This window comes from Monodelphis domestica, chromosome 6, assembly GCF_027887165.1.
Source record: "Monodelphis domestica isolate mMonDom1 chromosome 6, mMonDom1.pri, whole genome shotgun sequence".
Classification (NCBI taxonomy): Eukaryota; Metazoa; Chordata; class Mammalia; order Didelphimorphia; family Didelphidae; genus Monodelphis; species Monodelphis domestica.
Genome location: NC_077232.1, coordinates 282,582,803 through 282,609,227, shown reverse-complemented (window position 1 = coordinate 282,609,227; position 26,425 = coordinate 282,582,803). Strand labels below are relative to the sequence as shown.

General features: G+C 35.4%; 1 protein-coding gene across 6 annotated transcripts in view; it reads right to left on the bottom strand.

Annotated features, from left to right (window-relative positions):
- Window positions 1-26,425, bottom strand: part of PDLIM5 (PDZ and LIM domain 5) — a 205,450-nt gene that overhangs the window by 83,391 nt on the left and 95,634 nt on the right. For 3 of the 6 annotated variants that reach the window (XM_007495720.2, XM_001365378.3, XM_007495723.2), the window contains exons 4-5: window positions 8,487-8,529; window positions 6,202-6,296 (exon numbers count right to left, since the gene is read on the bottom strand). In XM_007495720.2, coding sequence (XP_007495782.2) covers window positions 6,202-6,296; window positions 8,487-8,529 — 138 coding nt within the window. Of the gene's footprint in view, window positions 1-6,201; window positions 6,615-8,486; window positions 8,530-26,425 lie in introns of all 6 variants that reach the window. The other 3 variants (XM_007495721.2, XM_007495722.2, XM_001365306.3) reach the window with 2 other exon arrangements.

Here is a 26,425-nt window from a genome sequence, read left to right as displayed (position 1 = left end):
TACTGGTACTTATTAAAAATCTAAATGCTTATTAGTCTTTCCTACAATTTCAGATATGTAACAAATATATCTGACAACAACAAAAATTATTTCAGTCATGCACGTGAATACATCTGTAGATCTGACATTGGTTTCATTTAAGTTTATTAATTCGGTATCTTTATAATTTCATCAAGGCACCTGACATTCATCTAAATGATCTGATGACAGTAGCACCTCAGCAAATTTGGTCACCAGAAAAATGGTTATATTACTTGGGCAACTTAACTTATTTTTCCAACTGGTTTATTTTTTGCCAACTTTGACTTTAAGTGGTTTTCTATGGTGTCAAATAACATCATTTTATTTCTAGTTTCCAGAAGAAAAGGCTAGAAGCAAGAAACTGATGTGATTTAAAGACTTGGGTGTTGTGAACTCGGCCAGGCAGTCAAGAAGCATTCATTAAATGCTTACTATGTGCCTATGCATTGTGTCAAGGGCTGGGGATACAAAAAAAAAAAAAGCAAAAAAAGCCCCAGCTCTCAATGAGCTTACAGTCTAATGGGGAGAACATCATGCAAACAATTGCAAACAATAATGTACAAATAAAATATAAAGGATAAATTGGGGATGTTCTTAAAGGGAAGGCATTATAAGGTTATAAACAGAATTTAGGGAAGAAAAAATTGGAGAGGAAAGGCCTCAATGTGAAGGAGAAGGAAGATTTCAGAAAAATGGACAGAAATGATAGGAAAAAAAGGCAAAAATACAATATCATTGTGCAGATGGCATGCATGGGAAGTCAGAAAGACTTAGCGTCAAATCTTGCCTCAGATACTGTGGCTACCAGCTATGTGACTGCAGGCAAGTCTTTTAGTATTTTTATCCTTCAGCTTAAAGATATCCTTAATATGCTCCTTCGGAGAGGAGTGATCTTGATGATTTCCAAGATCCCTGCTAACCACCTATGACTGTGAGCTTATTATCCTGTCTATAATTCAATGTAAAGGAAAGAAGATGAAGGAAAAAGGGGAAGGCTCCAAGTAGAAGCAGCAGCAGGAGAACTTCAGCTGAGGAGGAGGAAGAACAGAAGGATTCAAGGAGAAGTAAGAGAAAGTACATACACACACACACATATTTTAATGGTAAGACAAAAGAAGGAGTTAGAGTAGGAAAGGGAAGCTAACAGTGTTAACTGAGAGCTAAAAGGTAAGGAGAGTGACCATTTTGGAGTTTCAATCATGTTCTAGTAGTCTTCCATATAAGTGAACAATTAGAAAAGAAGACAAGGACTAAAAATTTCCATTCCAGGTAATATAGGCAGCAGAGAAAATTTTTCAGTGGCCACTCAGCAGCAGATTTTGTGATGGCTACAAGGCCTCCAAGTATAGACAAATATTACTTATTAAAGTTGAATTGGAAATTGGAGCTCCTGGGTTCAAAACTGGTCTCAAAACCCTTAACAACTGTGTGATCCTGGGCAAGTCACTTAACCCCAAATGCCTAGCCCTTACAGCTCTTCCGACTTACAACTGATACATTAGTACTTATTCTAAGACAGAAGGTAAGGGTTTGTTGTTTAGTGTTTTTTTAAATTAAGGGAAAGGAAAGGAGTTTGTGGGAAAGTTCTTTACTATTATCAGAGGCAATGAACATTTCTTAAACATATACACCCACTGCCACTTCAAGCATATCAGATTGGCCAATATGATAGTAAAGGAAAGTGATAAATGGTGGAAGGGATGTGGCAAAATTGGGATACTGATGTGAATTGATCCAAACTTACTCTAAGGGGGCAATTTGGAACTATGCTCAAAGAGCTATAAAATAATGCATACCCTTTGACCCAATAATATCCCTAACTAGGACTGTATCCAAAAGGGATTTTTAAAAAATGTTTAAGGACCTACTTGAACAAAAATATTCATAGCAACTCTATTTGTGGTGACAAAGAACTGGAAATTGAAGGAATGTATATCAATTGGGGAATGGCTGAAAAAATTGTTATATGATGGTGATGGAATACTATTGGTTGTAAGAAATGATGAACAGGATGATTTCAGAAAGAGCTGGAAAAGCCTACATGATGCAGAGTTAAATAAACAGAACCAGAACATTGTACAAAGTGACACCAATATTGTGGAATGATAGACTTAGCTACACTCAGCAACAAAATGAGGGACAAAGAATGCTATCCAACACCAGAGAAAGAGCTGTTAGAGTAAGAATGCAGATCAAAGCATAGACTTTTTCACTTGTTTATTTGGGCTTTTATTTGGGGGTTTAGGTTTTATATGATGATTCACTTACAAAAATGAACAATGTGGAAATATATTTTGCATGATAATACATGCATAACCCAGATCAAATTTCTTGCCAGCTCTGGAGAGCAGAAGGGAAAGGAGGGAGGGATACAATTTGGATCATATAACTTTGGAAAACTTATGTAGAAATTTGCTATTACATATAATTAGAAAATAAATCAATCAATAAAACATACACACACAATCTCATTATGAAAAATCAGGAAGAAAAGGGATCTGATGAAGCAGGGCTGGGACTTGTAATGTGAAAAGGATAGAGATAGGATAAGATTTAAGAAAAGGGGAAGGCTGTCTTTAAAGCACAGAGTAGGAACTAAAGGGAAAAGCTTTTAGCAGGCAGAAGACAAAGGAGGTACAGTTTGGAAGTGACAATTGCTAGAGTGACTTGACTTTCTGTTGGAGGTTGGCAGTTCCCTGTCCGGGAATGATGGAGGAAAGGAGGGCTTGTCCTAGCTCTTCTACCTCAACCTGACTGTGGAGAAGGAGTAGACCCCTAATTCATCTTTGGAGCTACTTTACTTCACTGGGAAAGATCTAGAAAAGGATCTGACCACATGTGCTGTGCTTTTCAGGTTTTATCTAAAAAAATCCCATCAGATCAACTTTGAGGTTTTACATCAGGGGTCAGACCCCGTGGGGTGAACTTGGCCATTGGAGTTAATTCATAATGGTTTTTGGAGACACTTTTGGGGAAATAAATCAAACCAATTCCTGAGAGTCATAGATAGGCAGCTTAGTCAGTTTTGGGGAACCCTAAATAGAAATATAGAGCTGATAAGTTAGCCAGAACACCAGAAGACTCCTTCTTGCGAGGGATGTAGAAGGTTGTGGGGGACTAGCTATATCCCTTAGAGTTAGGGACCCCTTGTTCTGATCCTCAGTTTGTATTCCCTCTTAAAATAAAAGAAATACTTATTTTTTAAAATCAATTGTCTCCAAGGCATTTGCACAACCGGCCCAGTGAGAGAAAGTGATTCATTTTTACTCTTACTAAACAGAGGTTAGAATACCTGACTGGGTATTCAGGGGGATCCCAGAGTGGATCTACCACTATCCTTATCTTTGGGTCTCTCTTATATATTCTATTTTTTTTAGGTTGACCCCTGCCTTAGACTAAAAGGCTGGAGGGTTGAATACTCCCAAGTAGAGGAAGAAAAGAGCTATTTAAGGCCCAAAGCTAAGAAACAAACTTTAAAACCTTTCTTGAGAGAAAAGAGATGAAGGAAGCAGGTGCTTGTGTCCCCCAAGAAATAGCAAATAGATCCAAATATATTATAAGGTGGAACATCACTCAGAAAGGGGAAGAAGAGCAGAGCAGCTGCTCTTGGTTGCCATCTAGTAACAACAGATCTGCTCTACTGTCTTTCCCAGATATTGATCCAATGTGGGAAAAAGAACCTCTAAAGAGATGTCAAAATCTATGCTACACACTTCTGGGAAATCACAGAGGCCAAGATGGTATTGCCAGAAGAAACCTAGGAACATTGCCAAAGATTACACTGATAGGCTAATGAATACAGAAGAAAGTAACCACGATGATGAAGGAAGACCTTATGAAAATTAGTTAAAGAAATAGAATGATTACATTATAGAAGAGGAATTACATTTGCCCTTTTTGGCCCCAAGGTAGGAACTAGTAGCAATGGGTCAGAGTGGGAAGGAGGCAAATATATTCTTGCTTTAAGGAAAAAAGTTTCCTATAATAAGAGTTCTCCATAAGTGGAATGGTCTGCCTCAAGAAGTAGGAATTTTTATTTGTTTTTGTTCAATCATGTTAGATCTTTTTTGACTCTTCATGGCCCATTTGGAATTTTCTTAGCAAAGATACTGCAGTAAGGCTTGTCATTTCCTCCTCCAGTTCATTTACAGATAATAAAACTCAGGCAAATGGGGTCAAGTGACTTCCTCAGGGCCATACTGCTAGTCAGCATCTGAGGCCAGATTTGAACTCAAATCCTCCTGATTCTAGGCCCCATGCTTTATCAATTGTGTCACCTATCTGCCAAATTAGAGGGATAATTTCCTCTAATTTAAGAACTTCAGGGAAAAACTGGCTGACCACTTCTCAAGTATGACATAGGGGAAATTCTTTTAGGTATGCACTGGACTAGATGGATCCCCAAAACTTTCCAACTCTAAAATTCTATGATACTTTATTTTTAAGATATTTTCTTGGATTGCTACTGTGTTAAATTGTTTTCTAATTTCAATTTCAGAGAATTCCAAGCATGGAATGAAAAAAACATTTTTAAAACACTAGTGGTTGTCAAATTAAACACACACACACACACACACACACACACACACACACACATACAAAACCATATCTATACATAGTAACAATTCAATTAGACTGCCTTCTTTCTTCCTTTTCTAAGATGCATGCATGGAATCTTGCCATCTCCTGTTTCAGGGTCCAAATGTTGTCATGGCAGCCATGCAATATGAAACAAAGCATCTTCATTACATGAATTAGCATGCAGAAGAGATTATTTCAATAGAAAGAACTGAGCTTTACCATTACTTTGATTGTATTGTCCCTAAAATTGGCATTTTAAGCTATCATGTGGTGTGCTTCTTATCTTTCTCCCTTTCTCTGCTCAGTTCCACATTCCTGCTATGAATCTCATCAAAATGATTTTATAAGATCTCTTTTGGTATAAGGGGATTTCTTTGACTTCTGGAGGGCAAAATGGCCTTTTTCTAGCAAGACTTCTGAAAAAGAGATGGACAATTTGAAGACTATAGATGTAGTAAAAATTAAGTTAACACTTAGGCAATCAAAATAAAAGAATTCTGCGCATTGAAAAAACACCAAGAGTTTGTTATTATCTTTGAATATGTTTTCTTTTTTAATTATGATATCCAGGAGTTCAAATTCATTCTGGAAAAGTCTTCAATGGAAGGCTTTTATGAAATGATGCAGTGAAGGAAGCAGAGCTAAGAAAACAGTATAAACGATGACCAGAACCATGCAAATGGAAGCACAATGAAAATCAGACTCAGTGCTGTGAAATTATAATGACCACCAAGCATAGCCTAGAGGAAGAGACCCAGGACACACTTCTGCAGGTCCATTGCAAAGGTAGAGGACAATGGGGATGGAACAGGGCTTAATACATCTTCTGTGGTTGGTGTGTTGCTAAGTTTTGCTGGGCTATTGTTTTTTTCCTTCCTCTTTAAAAATTCTTTTTATAAGAGAGGTAGAAAAAAGAAGTGCAAGGTATTTTTAGAAATAATTTTTAGAATTATTAGAAATTAGAAAACAAGAATTATTAGAAATAAAGATAATGTAACAATAAAAGCCAAAAATATTAAATCTTCACTTGTGTTCATTAAAGTATCATTTGTTTGGAGGGGGAGAATAATTCTCAATGCTACAATACAATGTCCTATAATGTTACCAGATTTTTCCTAAACTACTGCATATATAGATTGTAGTTACATTTGAACTTTAGGGATGTGACTCTTCCTGCAAAGCCCTGATTACAAATGCCTCTTTCCCCCTTCAATTCCATGTCAGATGGCAACTAGGGACCACTGAATATCCTTTCTTCCTGATCGCCTGAAAGCAGAAAGATTGGGAAATGGGAGAATGGGAGTATAAGAACCTTTCCCAGACCAGCCTTGCATTTCAAGTGCCTGCTGCTTGTATCTGAAGGAAAACACATGTAACAAAAAACTTTATACCAACATCAGGACGTTGTTAGCATATGACAATACATAATTACAGATCTTTTTTAATGAAGCAAATCAAACATATCACAATCTTTTTCCCTAAAAAAAGAAGAAGAAGCAGAAGCTGCATTTTCTGGCTTTGCTTTTATGTTGGTTTCTTAAATTTCCTGGGGAAAAAGAAGGCTAGACAGGAGCCAGAAAGTGCCCTTTAGCCACCTACCCATTTTGTTGTTTACTGTCAGCCTGGGGTCCTCTTCTCTGCCCCTCGGCTAGCTCCTGGGCAGGGTCGCTGGCAAACGGGCTCGTAGCTGCGGGCTGCCGTGGGACATTAACTGCAGTTTTAACAGAGCTCGAGGCAGGTAAAGGCAGGTCGGCGCTAGGTTTGGCATTAGCATGCAGTCCAAATGGGGGAGGTGTGACAGCAGCCACTGGCGGAGGGGAAGCATGTGATGAAGAGGTCGAATGGGCTGGGGTGAAGGCAGATGATGGTGATGGGATGGATGTGACTTTTGGAGAAGATACAACCCCAAAAGGCCGCGGTGCCTTATTGTAGGCCAAGTTGGCTGTGGAAGTGACTTTGGGCACAGCAGAGGATGTAATGGGTACAGGCTTAACTACTTCTTTGGGTTCTCCCTATGTAAAATAAAAATAGAACACACAGAGAAAACACCAAATACATGCAAAGAGAACTGACTGAAAAGAATATTCAGCTGATATTCAAAACAAAATAGTCACGTTAGCAGCCAAATCATCATCAGTATGCCTCGGTGAATAAGTAACAGGGAATATAATTTAGCATGCATAAATGAGGGATCCAAACATGCATAACACAGGTGCAAAACAAAAATATATACACATATTTTAAAATGAACTTAAAAGAAATTTGTAGAGGATTTAAACAACTAAGCAGGGAAATGCTTATTCAGTTCAACAGTCATTAAAATTACATATCAGGATTTGAATATAATAAAAAGTTCTAACTGAATAAACTTTTAATCCAATCCCACCCATATAGCAAAGTTGTTTTTTTTTTAACCATGCATACTAGTAATCCAAGCACTCAATTTCAATTCTACATACAGCTTTATTTGCTCTTATAATAAGGTCAATAGAACCATAATTGGCTCACAGAAAGGAGCAATACTTCCTACTACATATTTCTAATTCCTTATTTTAAAGAAAACACATTATTTCTTTTGTTTAATGTAACATTTTTCAAAGTCTACTGACTCCTTTGAAATAGTTCATGCCACTTTTTCATTTCTTCAACATTAACATGCCATAATTATATGACATATTGCCTTCTTTCAAAAAATCACATACTTGTATCAAAATTCAGAATCTTATTCTATTATTTTGTATGACCTTGAATCCTTTCAATATGAAGTTTAACATTTGCATTTCTCTAAAGCACATGTTGTAGAGAGAGAATTAAACATTTACCTTTCTTAATAAAATAAAAAAATTTAGCCTTGTATTTGTTGTTAAATTTAACTAATGTTCTGTTTAGTTTTTCTAAACTGATTTTCCTTCCTCTTTTTTATCCTTTTCTAAAAGTGAAGGCTAACTGGAGGAAGGAATATACTCAGGAACGAAAAACATATGAAAACAAAATAAATCAACATATTTTAAAATAAATAACATCAGCATACATTTAAGATATGGGAAAAGGAATCATTTAAAAAGGGAAATTAGTTTTCTATCATGACAAATTCTTGTTTAAAATTTTCACTTTCTAAAACAAATCTATGGTGACAAATTTTTGACTCAACATTTGGTTACTTACTAAAAAAAAGAAAAAAAGAAAAAGTAGTTTGTGGGGAAGAAGAGAATGAACCAGTGATTTCATTGGTTTAGGGAATTACCATTAAGGAAATTCGTTCTATCAATGCAGAATGGTAACCTTTCTGCAATTAGAGTTTGGCCTGCTCATTGGATGTTTAAGTGACTTTTGCAAGATGACAGCCAGTATGTGTCAGAGGTGGGGTCAGTACTCTGCCATGCTGCTTCTATATGCAAAATATTTCTTTTAAAGAAAAAAGGATGCCATATGATTGAGCCTAAAAGCAGAGAGAATACAAAAGGGCAATAAGTAACTCAAATTCATATTAAGAAAATTATAATGTAGGATTGCAGAGGAAAGGTACCAAATAGGGAATGGATTTTCCACAGTAGTGTAAATAATTTTAAGGACACAAAACTACCACCAGATGATTCTGAGGGGCCCTCAATTGTCTGTGTCCATATTTGGATATACATTCATTACTATCTTCTTGCCAAAGAGGATAAGACCATGAATTCTTTAAAAGTCAATCTCAAAATAAAGATGGTAACTGTATGTTTAAAGCAACAATAAAAATAAACCCTCCAAGTAGAAGTATGAGGAAAACTAAACTGAGAGACTAATTTGGACACTGGGGTTTAACTGACACAGAATCTGAAAAGTGACATGCCTAGCAGAGAACATTAAATCTTACACTACTTATTTTTTCATTAAAATCTTACCTTCTGAACTGAAATAGGTTCAGGCTTTGGTGTAGAGGATGCTCTGGAATGAAAACAAAAAGGAAATGACTACACAAACCACTCTATTTCTTCATAACAACATTTTCTAGTGAATAAAAGAAATAGCCCAGAATAAAGTATGCAGTTTGGAATTATGAAGATCTCCTTCCTTTCTTTGCAAAGATAAGGAAACAGGGAGTAAAATATTGCATGTCAGACACCGATGATGTTTTGTTTAGTTTAACTGAGCTGCTTTCTCTCTCTTTTTAAATTTTTTTTTAAAGGTTTGGATCACTGTTGGGGGGAGGGGGGAAAGGGGGAAAGGAATATAATCAGAAATGAAGAAAATGTAAACACAAACACCAGCAGTAAAAATGAGATAATAAAATAAATCTTTCCTTAATTGAAATGACATGAATTTATCTTAATAATAAAAACTGTTCGCTCTGATTCTTGACTCATTTGATAACAGGCACTCAATGCCTCATGCTAATACCTTATCTCAAGCTTTCTTCCATTTATCTCAGATAAGGCAGAGTATTTACATGGCTCTCTAGTTTGCAGGGTTTGGAGAAGGTATCCTCTTGAAAACTCAGATGTCGGTTGCGCCCTTACTCAATGTGCGCTCAACCTGGCAGCACATTCACAATGTTCTCAATTGCTTTTCATTTTACTTTAATTTTTACAATTAATAGCTGGATTGTAGTAGCCAAATATATGCATTCGCTTTAGACATCCCATAAAGATTACCTCACAAACATTTTTTCAAGCATGGTAACATTTATTCTCTGCCTCTAGCATGCAACAAGCTGTCTGTATACATTCAAACAATATATGTGTTCCTTAAACAAAAGCTAACAAGAAAGACAAGATTAGGAGAGTACATGAGCAGACGCTGCCCAGCTAATGTCCAAAGTCCAAAAGAAACTATTTTGGTGTCACTGGCTGCAACTCACATCCATTACTGTGCATTCCCTAGAAATCAGAGTATGTTATTCAAATGAGGCCACTAAAATGTAAAGGTTAGAAGTATTTTAAAAAGTTATTTATCCAAATTTAGTTGACTGGAAATCTGATAGAAGTGCTTCTTTAATAAGGATTATCTACTTAGCATCTGGCAAAGACTGAAGGCAAGATATTGCTTGAGATGGTTAAAATATGACAGAATGTCTAAATTTTAAATGATCAATGGTTTCAAAGAAGAGTCTGAGATATTCTATCTAACATGCATGATGGCTAACAAACCTAATGTGCCCTTTCACTTGGGTCTTTCAGAGTTTCACTGAACAATGAACTCTAAAAGATTTCCGGCAGGGACTTACATTTTTCAATGACAGCTAATTAGTCAGGTTAGGGCAGGGCAGGCACCAACTGAACAGTTGGCTAAGCTGAAAGTGGTCATAATAGATGTTAAACTAACATTCTGTTATTGCAATACAAATTCACCCTCCATAGAATGGCGTAACTTTCCATGTTTACTATTACAGAGCCAACTTTTTTTTTTTTAACTTCTGGATTTATTACAATAAGTAAAGGAAACAAATTCAGGTGGAGAACACCAGAATCTTCTTTTCAGTGAAATTTTATGATAAAATCACAAAATCTTCTACTCATTGAAACAAGCAGAGATTATTGAGAATATGCCAGAGCATTTAAAACGAATACTTAAATGTCTATATGACAATTTTGCAAATATAGAAACAGATTTATATTTCAATCTTTATCCAGGTCCTCAAGCTAATCAATAAGCAAACCACACATTTAATGGTTCTGTAGTGTAAAAATATTCTTTATAGCTTAATATTCAAATTGGGTTCCTTCTGAAAATCAAGAGCCAGCAATAATGCATTATAAGTAGAAATATCCAGAAGCAATGTGTTGCCATAGAAAATCTGCCAAACAATCACCTGACTTTAGTCAAATTGAGCATCATCAATACTTGTGTAACCCTAGGCCAGTGACTCTCAGAGATTCAGGCACCTCCAGTGTGAAACAAAGGTGTTGGATGTGAGGACTCTAAAGGTCCCAGTATATCTAGAACTATGTATCACCTTATGGTCCTGTCTCTCATCTCATGCAGAACAAAGGCAAACATTCTACTGAATAAAAACATGAAAATGATTTCACTTATAGAATTTTTTAAAATAACCAGAAAGGAGTACTTGTGTTTCTATTTCAATTGTGAATACTAAAGTTATCCAGAGACTCTTAAACTTAAAGTTTAAATGATAGAAATAATCTAATTGTTATTCAATCACTTTTTAGTCATGTCCAACTCTTCAGGACCCCAGCTAGAGTTTCTCTGGCAAAGGTACTTAGGTAGTTTGCCATTTTCTTCTTCAGCCCATTTCATAGATGAGGAACTAAGGCAAACAAGGGTACATGCCTTGCCCAGGATCATACAGCTAAGTGTCTGAAGCCACATTTGAACTCAGGTCTTCTTGATACTAGACTTAGTGCTCTATTTACTGTGCCACCTGGCTACCCTGAAATCATCCAAAGCAGACTCTTATACCATACAGAAATTCCCTCTGTGCCATCCCCAAGGAATGTTCTGGCTCTTTAGGTCTTAGACCATTTACAATGATAGTTCATAACCACATGTATATTCCACTTCTGATCAACTCTAATTGTAAAAAGTTCTTCCCTATACAGAGCCAATGTCAGTCTCTCTGGAATTCACCTGTTACTCCGAATTCTTACTTCAGAAACCACAAAGAATATCTTAAACTTGCTTTCAAATGATGGCCTGTCAAATACTTTAAGAGGGTTAGGAGTGAAGAACCAACCCAACCCAGCTCCCATCTGCAGCCAGGATTTTAGCAATCTAGGTTCTATAATTTCCAGGGGTCACAAACAGAAGTAATGTGGCTCACTGGACACAGAATTGGATTTCAATTCTCTGTCTCTTTCTTTGGCTCTCTCCATACCAGGTTCATCTGTAAAATGGGAAGAGTAACAGTACCTGCCTTCTATAGTCTGATTGAATATTAGTTATGAATATTTCAGAAGATGAGTGTCTTCAATACACTCATGACATCTTACATCTTTATTGTGTCTTCCCTTCAAATGTGAGAGGCTCAAGAACCATTACAATTGTAATACCAATACATTACATATATATGACATTGTGCTTGCTATTACCCTGCCCCAGGTGACTTAATCGCCTCAGCTTTGGAACCATGACTCTGGCTAGCTGATCCCAGACCATTTCCTATCCCTTGCCACTATTTCAGAGTGTTGAGGAACCGTTAAGTAGCACAATGGATAGAGATACACACCTGGAGTCAGGAAGGCTCATGATTTCTTGACTTCAAATTTGGCCATGACACTTAGTAGCTGTGTGACCCTGGGTAAGTCACTTTGTTTGTGTCTCAGTTTCCTCATCTTCAAAATGAGCTCAAGAAGGAAAAGGCAAACCACTCCAGTGTCTTTGCCATGAAATCCCCAAAAATAGGGTCATGAAGAGTCAGACACAACTGAAATGACTGAACAACAACTTCATCATTCATCCCTTATGCCATTCCACTTAACCCTGTGTTTTTCTTTAACCTCTTTCTCTAAAAGAAATAATCAAATCAATATGATTGTTGCTCCTGGAAGCAGCTGTCTCCTCTTTATGGCTTCATTTGCCACCCCTATGACTTGCCAAACCAAATTGCCCTACTCTGGTCATCAGTCACCTCTACTTATATATTGTTTCTCCCTACTAGAAGGTAAGATCTTTAGGGCTGAGAGCGTCTTATTTTTTTTAATTTGAATTCCCAGGGCTTAACATAGCCAAATACTTATTAAATGTTTTTCATTCATTTATTATATCAAATGTAAAATGCTGAAAATAATCATAATATAAAATGGGTGATTAATCAGACCAACTTAAAATGGATGTCTATTTTAAGAGATCTGTGAAGTTCTTTAAAATGTTTATTTAATCAAACTTACAGTTAATAAATGATCAGAATAAGGAAATAACAGAATTCTTGAAATCTCCCCTAAAGAATATTTTCTTTGATTTATTATTGCTTCTTTCACGCATTCATTTTATAAGGATTTTCAAAATGCCTACTATGTCAAAAAATATGAAGGGTACCATGGACACAAAGACAAAAATATCCCCTTGCAATATCAAATATAAATGATAGACAAAGTAGTTTCTGGGCCATGGCATTAGCAACTGGAGCAATAAACAGAGATTTCCTGTGGGAAATTATATTTCTGTGGAATTTCAAAGAAAACTGGGGGTTCTCATAGGTGAAAGTGATGAGGAAGTTTGTCCCAGGCACAAGTGCCAGCCAGTGCAAAAACCCAAAGATAGGCAATGGGATGTGTGCAAGGAGAACAGAAAACTGGAATGTAAAATGTATGAAGAATAATTTGCAAAAAGAATAGATAGAGGTCTGGAGTTGAATTATAGAGAGCTTTAAAAGCCAATAAAAAATAATTACATTTATTAAATATATAGTGAGTGGCTATATTCCCTAAGAGAAAACTCTAGTATATGAACAGAAAAGAATGATTATTCCCAAGAATCAAAGGTTGTATGAGGGATGCAAGAAAAATAAAACTATTTCTTTAAAAATAAAGATTTGTTTGGCATTTATCCAAGAAACATTACTTTATCTTATGAAAATCAAATGAAAAAGCAATGGTAGTTGAAAGATTTAAAAACATTGCTTATTTTTAAAACCAAGTCAAATTGCATTTATATACAAATGGACAAATGAAAGTATCCCTTTCCACTGGCTGTTCCTCACAAGTCATTTTTTTTCAGTGTGCTCGTTTCAAGTAGCTAAGGTCCTAGCAGTGGCTCAGAGCCATGGGCTTAACAATTTGCTCATTGTTCTCTTTTTCATTTCATGTAAAACTAGTGGGCTTGAGCTAGTCATCATGTTGAGATACTCGGTGCCTTAGTCCAATACTATCCCAAGCACACATAATTAAAAGAACAAAGCTGTCTGTGTGACTGGGATGTGTTATTCTGAAAGGTGATTGACTTTATAAGGGAGAAAGCCAAAATAAAAATCCTTGGTACTTTCCAACCAGCCTTACTTCAACCACAGTTCTTTTAGAGGCAGATTAAGAGAATGTTAGAAGTGAACGGAATCTTTAAAAAACATCTAGTACAATCCCTCTTTTACAGATCAAAAAACTGAAGATAAATTCAATGATAAAAGGTGAGTGAACAAAAAAGTAGAAAATAAAAATTTCATCTCCTGTGGCTTATGCTTTTTTAAGATTTGAGTATGATTTGCAGGAAAATAATCACATGGCTGCTGTTAAAAGCACATGACACAAAAATGTCTCAATTCTTGTAATCTGGAGATGGTCAAATTGTTAACATCTTAAAACGAATGCATGCTGACTTTTAAAAGTGGAGTTGAAATTTGGCATCAAGTGCTTATGTGTTATTAGAGACTTTAAAAGTACTGAAACTTATACCCTATTCAATATGGTCACAAACAAAATTTCTTTAGTTTAATAGATATTCAATAAAAATTCTGAGGCCCCTGTGAACAAAAACAAGCCCTAATTAGATGCTAAATGCTATTCACATTGTTCACTGTGGCTTATCCTCTCATTCATGCATACCTAGAATATACGTCAACAATCATTCATAAAGACCAAAGAGTTGGGCTCCCCCTCTGTAGAGGCTCCACATTGCAGTTTCCCACAGAATATCCAGTTCTGAGACTAATGACCTCAGGCCCCATAAACACCAGGGTACAACATTAATCACTTTAATTGCAAAGTTGTCAATTTGCAACAACAAAGCAACTCCAAGGGAGAGTAAAAGAACCAGAGTGAGTGGATAGATTCGTTTTAAAGCATCTTCACGAGAGCTCTTTTTAAAGAAATTGTGAATGTGGTATATATTATATTTTAAATATCTGACAATCTGTAGTTTATATTATTATGTTATATGCCTTATTATGTGTTATATTTCTTGTTTATCAATTATATCTTAGAAAAAACACTGCTTTGTTCTGAGTTATTTCTGAATCTAAATGTGATGAGCCCTTCTAATTTTTTTAACCCTCCCCTTATGTCTTAGAATCAATATTAAGTATGGGTTTGAAGGCAGATGTGCAGGAAGGGCTAGGCAGTTGGTGTTAAGTGACTTACTCAGGGTCACACAGCTAGACAGTGTCTATGGCCAGATATAAACCCAGGATCTCCCATCACCAGTCATGGTTCTCTAGCCACTGCACCACCTGGGCCCTTTTATATTAACAAAAAATAAGAAGAAGCACAGACTGGTGCTAAGTGTGCTGAGCTTGGAGTGAGCAGACCACAGTTTGACACTTAACTGCCTATGTGACAGTAAATAAACCCATTTGCACTTCAGTTTTCTCATCTGTAAAATGAGGAGGTTGGCCTAAATGACTTTTCAGATCCCTTCTAGATCTAAATCTTTGAACCTATGATTAAATTACAACAATGATGCTTGTTAATTTACTTGCAAAGCTAGTGTGAGAAAAGTATAAACTGTAAAGCATTATATTATTAATCTATTACTGCTTACACAAAATTTGCTATCTTACCTTTTTAAAGCCTCTTAAGATTCCTTGCTGAAAGGAATATTGGGGCTAAATTTTCTCTTGATGAAGAGAAAGAAAAAAATATATATATATATAAGAGGGAATAGAGAGGACCAGAGGGAAAAAAAGAAGGGAAGAAGGAGTTCCTTGGTTCTACACCATGGACAAGGGTCTCTCTCCTTGTGCTAAGTCTTAAAATAGGGATGATGGGAATACTAGGTAAATCACAGGGCTTGCTATTCCAGGAAAAAGAATGCTGTATTTGGAGGATGGGAAAAGCATCATATTCAAACCTTTGCTCTGACACTATTTATGTAACCTTGGGCAAGATAATTATTATCCCTAGATCTCAATTTCCTCATCAATAATATGAGGGGGTTAAATCTAATGAACCTTTAAGTTATTTTTCTGCTCATGACCTATGATTCTATGAAAGGAAAGATCATTCCTTAGGACTAAAATTGACAGATGGGCAATCTGTCGGTCAACAAGGATTTATTAAAAATCTACTATGTGTTGGACTAAACCCTGGGAATTTTAATACAGAAAAAAGTCTCTCCCCTCAAAGGGGTCAACATAAGGGAAAGTCAATATATAAAAAGTTGCTGAAAAGGGGATGAGAAAGGCATGATGAAAAAGATGGTCCAGAAATGGCTGATGTGGGCATCTTCCTTAAATGGCGATTCTGGAAGTTGTTCAAGCAGAAGAAAGGACTCCCAGGGTATGAATTCTAGGACTGATTTTCTAGGATGAAGAGCCTTCTGGGACATGGGGGAGAAATGGTAGAGGACTGTGGCCTGGGAAATGTGAGAGTATTGTGAGAAATGATGAATGAGAAGCAATTCTTAATTCAAAAAAGAGGGGGGGAAAGAAGGTTAGAAGGAATTAGAAATTAAGCAGGCCAGTTCTGAAATTAATGAGCAAAATATATTGCCTATTTTTAAAGTTAATATAAAGTACAGTTTAATGGTTTCAGATACAACCTTCTGTGTATAGAGAAAAATTTTAATATTTAAATTTAGAATAAATAAGTATTTTTATAGAAGCAATTCTCCTTGTTAATTAATTAGGAACTTTGTCCAAAAAGCTGAACCTTCCATGAAGTGGTATTTCCATCTTCTTTATTAAAAGGAAGAATGGGTGGACTAAAACAGAGATAGCTTAGATAATTTAACTAATTATATCTAAGAATGATATTCCATCTTAAAATAAAACACTATTGGGCCATATTCTCTTCTGTACAGTATTGAGCCTTGATTAATGATGTTTTATATGGATAAAATTAACCAACTTTTCCTGTCAAGGTTGGCAACAATACAATTTGAATTGTGGTCAATAATCCAAGTTGTACTAACCAAAAATTTTTGCCCACAGTTTAATCTTTTATCCAACAGTCTTCTTATTTCTTTATCAATACTATTTAACATGTATGTATCAAATATACCTAAATCTTAAAGGAAAAATTAAATGAATTACAGGAGGAAATAGTAAAAGTAAAGCAAAGGGAAAATTCAATTTATGTCTCTTAGACCTAACCATAAAATAAATAAGAAGTTAAGGAGATGAATAGAATTGTAGAAAAATTAGCTATGATAGATTTCTAGAGAATAATGAGTGGAAATAAAAAGGACTGCACCTATTTCAACTGTTTATGGTACCTTCACAAAATGTGACCAGGCATTAAATCATTAAAAGCTCACAAACAAATGCAGAAAAAGCAGAAGCATTAAATGTACCTTTCTTAGATCATAATGCAATACAAATTACATTTAATAAAGGGTCTTTGGAACATAGATTAAGGATTAATTGGAAATTAAGTCATCTAATTCTAAAGAATGAATAATAAATTAGATTACATGTTTCTTCTATCCCTATAAGAATGTAAACAGTTTAACATTTTTTAGTCCCTTACAATTTTCTACTCATGTTTACCTTTTTAAGTTTCTGAATCATGTATTTAAAAAGTCATATTTTCTATTGTGCTCTGGTCTTTTCATCAAGGAATGCTTAAAAGACTTCTATTTCACCAAATTCCCCCCCTGTAGCATTGTACTCCATTTTGCAAGATAGGTTGTGCTTAGCTATAATCCTAGATCCTTTGCCTTCAGGAATATCATCTTCCAAACATACACATCCCAATCCCTCCCAGGGTTTATGATTACCTCTTTATTGCCCAGGTACCTTTTTGGTTTGCTCACTCTTCCAATCTATTTCTTGACTTTGGACTTCTTGTTAGTGTTGGGCTTTGCACTTACTGTTTTCACAGCTCAGTCTAGGAAAATGCAAGCTTTCAGGGAGGGATATGTTCCCTGACCTTGTCTGAGCTCTTCTAATCCAGGTTTGAGTTTGATGAATTGTGTGTAGTTGAATTTCTAAATACTGTTTTTTCTAGGATTTCCTGATCTGATTTTAGTTTTATGCATTTTCTAGGCCATCTAGGAATTTTGTTATTTGTGCCATACCCCAGAATCATAAGATTAGAAGGGACATCAGAAATCACTTGTAGTCCGTACCCGAGTAGCAACATCCTTCTATATCAGCCAAGATAAGGTAAAAGTTGTTATTTTTAGCAATCTCCAATGGCCAAAAAAAAAATCACCATCTCCCCAAGGTTACCTTGTGAATTTTAATTTTTGGTTAACTCATATAAAATAATCTGAGTCTATTCTCATCTCTATAGGCAGTGTATTAATACATTATTAATACATTGTGATTCTCTTCTAGGCTTTATGTAAAAACATCAATTTGGAAGGGACTTGTCTCTAACATATTTTATTATTGTTCTTAAAAATGTCTTCTTTGCTAGCTAAGTGGTTCAGTAAGATTTAGCACTTGGAGTCAGAAAATCCTGAGTTCAAATTCATTCTTAGATTTTTACAAGTTATGTGATCCTGGGCAAGTCATTTAACTTCTACCTGTCTCAGTTTCCTCTCTTGCAAAATGGAGCCAATAATAAATAGTGCCTACCTCCCAGAGTTGTTGTGAGGACCAATTATGATGTTTGTAGTGTTTAGCTCAGACCCTGGTAAATGGTTCAAAAGTCCGTCATTCCTATCTTCCTTCTTTCCTTATCCCTCTAGGCTAAACAAAAATGTTTTAAATAAACAGAGTAGTATTTGTTATAAGAGGTAAATGTTATGATCTGCTATGATATGGGAGAATAAAGAAGAGGAAATCAATAGTTGGTTATATATTTCTGTTTCACTCTTTCAGCTCTTTTGCCTGCTTTGAAAATCTCACTTAAAAATATGGCTCTTATTCATACTGGAATAATTGCTAAAATGGAGGTCATTATTTCAATTATGTCTCTTTGAATGAAGGAGCTCATAGGTTTTTACAGATCTGTTCCTTGGTCCATGAACTAATGTAGGCTTAAGGCCTGCATGGTTCAGGGAAAGCTTTGAAGGAGGTTGGGTTTAGAATAAAGGGGTAAAACAGTACATGCAAGCATTCTGCAAAGCCTGTGTTTATCTATTCCTGTACATTTTTTGTCATCTACTTCTCCAATCATCTATTCCCCACTATGTCTCAAATATATAAATACCAGTAGGATAAGTTTTTGGCCTAGAAAGAGAGGTGATAACCTCCTCTTGAAAAATAATCTGACACATGGAAAAAATTAATTAAGTAGATACAGTATGAAGAATTCACAAATCAATAGAAGGTCTAATTTGGTTATTAGGGAGTTGGAAGTCATAGGACACTCTTCCCTACAGATTTCCTAATTATAAACAATGTTATGATTTGTGGCTTCAGAAAAGCAAAGATAAAACCCAGTAATTGGGATAGTTACTTTACTTGTTCTACTTAAGAAACAAGGATTTGTTCCCTTCCCTTGCACCAGAGCTCAGTTATGTGTTGAAAGGTAATGCACGTGAGTTGCCATGTTAAGTGCTAAACACAGACTTAGCTACAGAATGTCTCCTAGGTACTTACAGAATGCCTAGTTAAAGAGTATCATCTTTTTATAAACCAGTAACAGGAAATCTGCCCTCCTTCCCCTCCTCTCCTCCAATTCCAACACTTAAGTTACCAGGATGATGCTTAAGTAAAAAATGTGTTGGTGTTCTCCTTTCAGCAATTTCCCTAAGTAAGCTTGATGGTTAATATTTTAGTTACCTAACCCTGAGGGGCTCTACGAAAATCACTGATTACCTACTATTTGTTGTAAACCATCCCTCTCACATAAGGAATTAAAATTAATGTTGAAGATGAAGCTAATTTTGAGGACAGAGGCTTTTATAATTCTATATTTAAGCAATGTAATGTAGTAGAAAGATGGCGAGAGTCTGGCTTCAGATAGTCTCCTTTTCAATGACTATAGGCAAGTTATTTAACCTCAGTTTCTTCATCAGCAAAATGAGGGATTTAGGTGAGATGGTCTCTCTACATCTATAGTTATGATGATATAATATGATTTTATTAAGTCAACACATTTTCAGAAATTTCATGGGCAACAACTTTCAAACCTATTGAGTTACATTGTTTAATTCAGAAAATGTGGGATGGCAAAGAACATATGAATTGAATAATATTTTAACTTAATTTCTTTTCATTATTCTTAACACGATAAAGTGACATTTCCACATCCAAAGAACAAAAAGCTTGTTATGAGATTGTGAATCAACACTTTACAATTCATATTTTTGCTTTTAAGCTATATCATATATTCAATATACTATTTCCACTATCTGCATTGAGTACAACAAAGCAAAAGAAAGGACTAATTATAAAAGGTTAAACTTGAGTAACTAAAATCCTAAGGAAGGACAGATAGTGAAACACATCTCCCCCTATTGGAAGATAGGTGAGGGGTAGAATTCTAGGGCAGACTATACAAGTCTACCATGCCAGATACAAGCACTATGGAGGATGCTTTTGCTAAATTGTTAATCTTTGTTACATTGAGGATAATAGGGGTGGAAGAAGAGTGTACACAAAATGACTGTGAGGCAAAGATGAATACAATGTACTAAAAATAAAATGAAATAAAGGTCTATTTTTAAAATACCAAAACTCTAGCAATGTTGTATGGTTGTAAGTCATGGAACACCAAATCTCCAAAATCTCCAAAGAATTAAAAATAAGTAACAGTCAGAAGCAATGGAAAGGCATTTGGCAGAACTCAAAAGACCTAAGCATAGAATAAGGTCCTATAAAGAAGAACAAGAAGAAATGAGGTCTATAATAAAATATATAGTAGAAAAGATATATGATAGAAAAAGGTGGGTTGTTCACATTGCAAGAGTGAGGAATAACTAACTAATGGATTGTCTATATGCTGTACTGGTATGCTTTGATGTCAAAAGAAGGCAAAGCCATGGTGGCTAGAACCCCAGTGGTGAATTTTTGGGAAGATATGAACAAGAGCGATACCAGATATATAGAGAAATGGAAAGGCTGCAATCTGCATCATTGTAGAGAGAACAGTCATATTAATGAGACCACAGATCCATTTTAATATCTGAAAATCTTATCTGTTTAACTTCTATGCAGAGTACAACATGCAAAATACCAGGCTGGAATAATCAGAAGCTGGAATTAAGGTTGCCAGGGGAAATATCAACAATCTAAGATATGCAGATGATAACTCTGATGGCAGAAAGTGAAGAAGAATTAAGAAGTCTCATGCTGATGTTGAAAGAGGAGAATGTAAAAACTGGCTTGAAGCTTAACATAAAAACAAACAAAAAAAAACCCACTAAACTGGTCTCATTACTTCCTGGCAAATAGAGGCAGAAGAAATGGAGACTGTCAGCTTTTATAATCTTGGGCTCAGAAATTTCTGTGGATGGCAACTGCAGCCATGAAATTAAATATTAAATTAAAGATTAATTTCATCAGATGGAAAGCTATGGCAAATCTGAACACATACTAAGAAGCAATGACATCACCTTGCTGACAAAGGTCTGTATAGTTAAAGCTATGCTTTTTCAAGTGTTTACTATATAAAAAAATAAAAGCCGAGCACCACAGAGCTGACACTTTCAAATTGTGGTGTCAGGGAAGACCTGAGGAAGAAATGAAGTACCACCATTATCACCAAAAAGCTAAAAGAGTAGGGGCAGCAGAATATCAATTTTCTAGCATTTAAACAAAAATTTAAAGTTCTTATATGCAGCTTATTATGACTATTTAGATATTAATGCTAGATGGAAAATGGTTGCAACTTACAGGGTCAAACTAATCAGTAATAGTATCAAAGTGTATGGGATTAGCAGAAGTCAATGATATTTATATATCCATGACTAATAATAATTTTATGGCTTTTAAAAATTAAATTCTGCACAATTGCAAGACCCTTGATTCAGCTAGTATGAATACTCCTGATATAGACTGCTAAGGCTCCCCAACTTAGCTGATTATCATGAGTTTCTGTGGCTAAAAGTATTTGTATTTCTAAACCAATGGCCCACCTCACAGTGAGCCTCTCTGAAGTTGGCTAGACAGTCCCTCAGATATACCAAACGCATAAATCTTCACCATACCATATGCAATTTTGAATCATGTCTGTTTCATGAAGAAATAAGAATTTGGTAAGTGCTGGATAAATGGATGCATGGAATTAAAATGACCTAAGATTTCCCAAAGCAACTTCAATCTGAACCAATTCTTTAACTCTATATTTGAATTGCCTAATCTTCAGCTTGTTCCTCTGGCTGGTGAATTCTGGCCAGCAACCAACTCATGTGCTTATCTTAGCCTCTCACAGATAGCTGTGCCTCAACCCTCTCCTGATAAAAATGGACATTCTCTTTGAAAACTTGCATATTTCTTCACTTAAGTGACATTTTAGGCTGTTTTCAATCCAGATTCTATGAATCATAGGATTTCAGAAGTATAGAGGCTTAAGGGAATCAAAATCAACTAGTTCAACCCTTTCATTTTACAGATGAGGAAACTGAGGACCAGTGAGTTGCCTGAAATAACATTGCACGGTATTGGTGGACCCTGTATTCACACTAAGTTGACTAGATTACAAATCCACTGCCCTTTCTATAATAACAGTCTTTCAAGAGTAATGATACATGGGGCCCATTTTCATTATTAACTTTGACTATGATTTAAGAGTCAATGTTGTTTTTTCCATAGAAATTTATTGTATTACCAGAATGACATTTGGCCCTTGGTAGCAAGACCCATGAAGGTATCTGCAAACATTTAAAAATTAAATGTTGGGCCTCAGATTACATATATATATATACAGAGAGAGAGAGAGAGAGAGAGAGAGAGAAAGAGAGAGAGAGAGCTTAGTATATATAACAACACAAACTCCTCATTCTCCTCTCTCATCTAAGGCATAAGGTTTTGGGAAGTCTGAGCCAAAGAACATAAACAAAGTATGAACTGTAGTGCAGGTGAGACCCAGGAAGGGAGGAGGAAGCTGGTTGAGACTGCCAGAGTGCTGCCATATACGGAAAGTGGTTTGTACACCTAACATTGCGCACGCGCACACACACACACACACACACACACACACACACACACACACTGCAATGGATCCTCTTGAGCACCCATCGTGATACTTTGCAGATTCCTGGACTGTAATAACCAAAAAAACATAATCTCCAACTCCACCTCTCCCAGGTAATTCTGTCAACTATGGGGTCATTTGTTTTTAAACTACTATTACTAAAAACTGTATCAACAATAACTCCAGTTTGTCATCCCCATCTTAGACAGGAGGAAACAAAAAATATAATAATATAAATTATGTCTCTATTACTACTAGCTACATGAACTTAGGAAAGCTCTCCTTGTCTTAGTGTCTTCAATGGTAAAATAAGAATAATAATATCACCTAAGACTGTTGTGAGGATCAAATGAGATGATATTTGCAAAGTGCTTAGAATAATGTCATACACACAATAAGTGTTTAAAAAAACACTTGGAACAAAAGTGATTTGCTCATGGTGCCTGGGCTTCTAGTGTGCTTACCTAGTGCTTAAAGTTTGCAAAACAATTCCCCACAATTCCATAATGGAAGCAATAGATTGAATTATAGTTTCTCTGAAAATAAGGCTCAGGGAAGCATTATGAGTTATCCCAAGCCCAGGGTCTATAGTAGTTAGAAGCAGAATTTCAAGCCAAACCCAAACATGACTCCCAAGTCCACAAGTTGGCACTGCAGTAGACTGGTCTAATTAAAAAAGAAAACAAACAAAAGGGGCAGCTAAGTGGCTCAGTGGATAGAGAACCAGGTCTAAAGACAGGAGGTCCTGGGTTCAAATTTGACCTCAGATACTTCTGTAAAAATGGAGATTTGAACCCCAGACTTCAATTCCCAGAAGTCCTTGGAACTTCCCAGAATTCCCCAGAATCTCACCTGAGTGTGAGATCACAAATTATTATTTAAAAGGGCTCTCCGCCTACTTGAGGCTCTCTCTCTCTCTCTCTGCTTCCCCTTCTAAGCACACATGTCTCTCAAGATGTAGTAAGTGAAATTGAATGGGCCTTTTGGCCCTCCTAGGCATGTGCTTCCTTATTTTGTATTTTCTTTATTTATTAATCTTTAATAAACCTCTTAAAATATAATACTTTTAGCAGAGAAACTAATTTTAATCATAACACTTCCTAGCTATGTGACCCTGGAAAAGTCATTTAACTTTTATTGCCTAGTCTTACCACTCTTCTGTCTTAGAACCAATGCATAGTATTGATTCTAAGATAAAAGATAAGGGTTAAAAAATTAGACATAGATGCATATAAGTTTTCGTTTCCAATATATCAAAGGTGTTCTGTTCTAATCTGGGAAAGGTCACAATCTCCCTAAAGTCCAAAAAGAAGAATAAGATTATTAACACAAATATTATGGAAATGCAGAAGGAAACAGAAATATACACCACGAAGTGGTCTCACATACTTGTTTTACTTGACAGAAACAGAAAACAAGGACATTTGTTCATGATCTGAGTTTCTCTCTCTCTCTCTCTCTCTCTCTCTCTCTCTCTCTCTCTCTCTCTCTCTCTCTCTCTCTCTCTCTCTCTGTCTCTCTCTCTCTCTCTCTCTCTCTCTCTGTCTTACTCCCTTTCTCTCAATTAAAAAGAAAAAAGTTATAAAAGGGTTGCTAATCTAATGAAAGACCCCTGACTGCCACTTTAATTCTTCAATCAGCATGATTATAATTAAAAAATTTTCACAGTTAAAGGCATGATAGTAGAGTTTTCATGATGTTATTGCTAAATAGGCATTAACCTACATGGTATATTTTTAAATGAAAATATTTCATTTACAAAAGAGAGACTTTAGAAATAAAAGAAACAAATAGTAATAAAAGATAACAAGCTATTACTTGGAAGTAAATTACAAAGAAGTCTTATTTCTAGTTTTTTTTTTTTTTTGCCAAGAAACATGGGATACCATGTCTGCAAAGTATTTTACTGGGCTTTGTTTATCATGTTAAAAACCGTATTGATGCTATGCTATAAGACTTCAGAATAATGGATAGGCTGTATTATATCAAGTTGAATCTAATGAAATTGTATAACCATCATAAGCTTTCTGCTTGAGATTAGCTCATATAAGCAAAAGCAAACCCCTGCTTCAATTTCATTATGACTGTTAAGAATAGGAAATAATTAAAATTAATTAAGTCATATCCTGACCTTTATTTTCTATCTATTGAAACCCACTGTCATAAATATTTACTAAGCATGGTAGTGATTATAAACTAAACTAAATTAAATTAACTCTAATCTAATTTGAAGCCATAGAGAAAGCATAATAAGACTATGTTTCAAAAATCAAATTCAATTATAAAATAAATCATGACAATCAATGTATTTCAAACAAGGCTACATGAGATGCGTTTACATTTTATTTTGTTTAATTAACACTCAAAATTACAGTTTTAGATTGGGAAAGGATCCTAGAGATAATTTACTCCAAACTTCTTATTTTATGGATGAGGAAACTATGGCTAAGCAAGGTGATATAATTTTCCCAAAGTTGCCATACTTTCTCTGTGCCCTTACAAGGTGTTTTGATTCAACTTTTTTAAACCACTTAGTAGTCACTAAATTATGTTATAAAAGTAGAAAGATGGAAAAAAGTAGAAGGATGATGTTTATTGAAATTTTCTAACCAATAAGTCCAATAATCATTGCACTTCTAGGTCAATTAATTTTAAAAAATAAACTCAATTTCACAAACTGAAACATTTTTCCTATAATTGTGCATAATTATAGATATATTCAATTTGTTAAAGGGCACTGTGTGAAAATCTAAGCTTAGAGAATGCATGCATAAAGGGAGAATATTGGCCACATAAAAGGGTACTTGATCATAGAAGCATTCACTACAAGATACCTATAAGGCATGACTTTGCTTCATGTATTGGAAATGATACTTCACATCTTTCCTCTCTTTCATGAACAAACTTCCTTAAAAAGTTGTCTATATTCCTGTTGCATTTTTGAGCAACTCCGATGGTTAGGAAGATTTTCTTATCAAGGCTAAATCTGCTTCTCTATAACACAAATATATATAAAACATACACAAATGTATGAATGGCACATTCTTTACTCTTATAATCAGTCATTAAACATTTGATAAGCTTAATCTACTATTATCCAGGAATTGTGCTAGGTTCTAGAAATGCAAAAACAAAAGCAAAGGGGCAGCTAGGTGGTTTGGTAAATGGAAGTCCTTGGTTCAAATGTGGTCTCAGATACTTCCTAACTACGTGACTGAGTAAGTTACTTTACTTCAACTTCCTAGCCCTACTGCTCTTCCGCCTTGGAACCAATACTTTATTTATGCTAAGACACAAAATAAATACTAAAGGGAAAAAAAGAACATATAGCTCTTGCTTTGAGGAGCAATATGGTCTAACTAGGGAAGACATGAAGATGTAAGCATACACAAAATAACATACAATATAAATATAAGGTAATTTGGAGGGGTGAAAGCACCAGCAGCTTAGAGAAGAGGATATAAGATTCATACCCAATTAATAACAATTATCAATAGTGTATTCAGAAAAGGGAGATCACACAATCAACTTCAGTGACTTCCACTGCCTCTGAAATGAATTGTGGACTCCTGGTGAATGTTCAGAGCTCTTCAAAACATGGACCCATACTATCTTAACAGTGACATTGGCCATTGCTTCCCTCTTCTAATCACACTGATCCAATCTGGCTAAACACCTCTTGCACACTACAATCCACCAATGGCCATTCCATATAACTGAAATGCATTCTCTGTCTGTCTGTCTGTCTCTGTCTCTCTCAATTCAAGAAATATCTTCTTCATGGGACCTGTCCTGGTTTCCCCAACTACTGGTGTTTCCCAAACAACTTAGTAATATTTAACTGATTTCTTTATATTTATATTTAATCACTTTTTATTTATACTACATAGTAGTTTTTATCTTCTCCATTTGAATGTAAGTTCCTT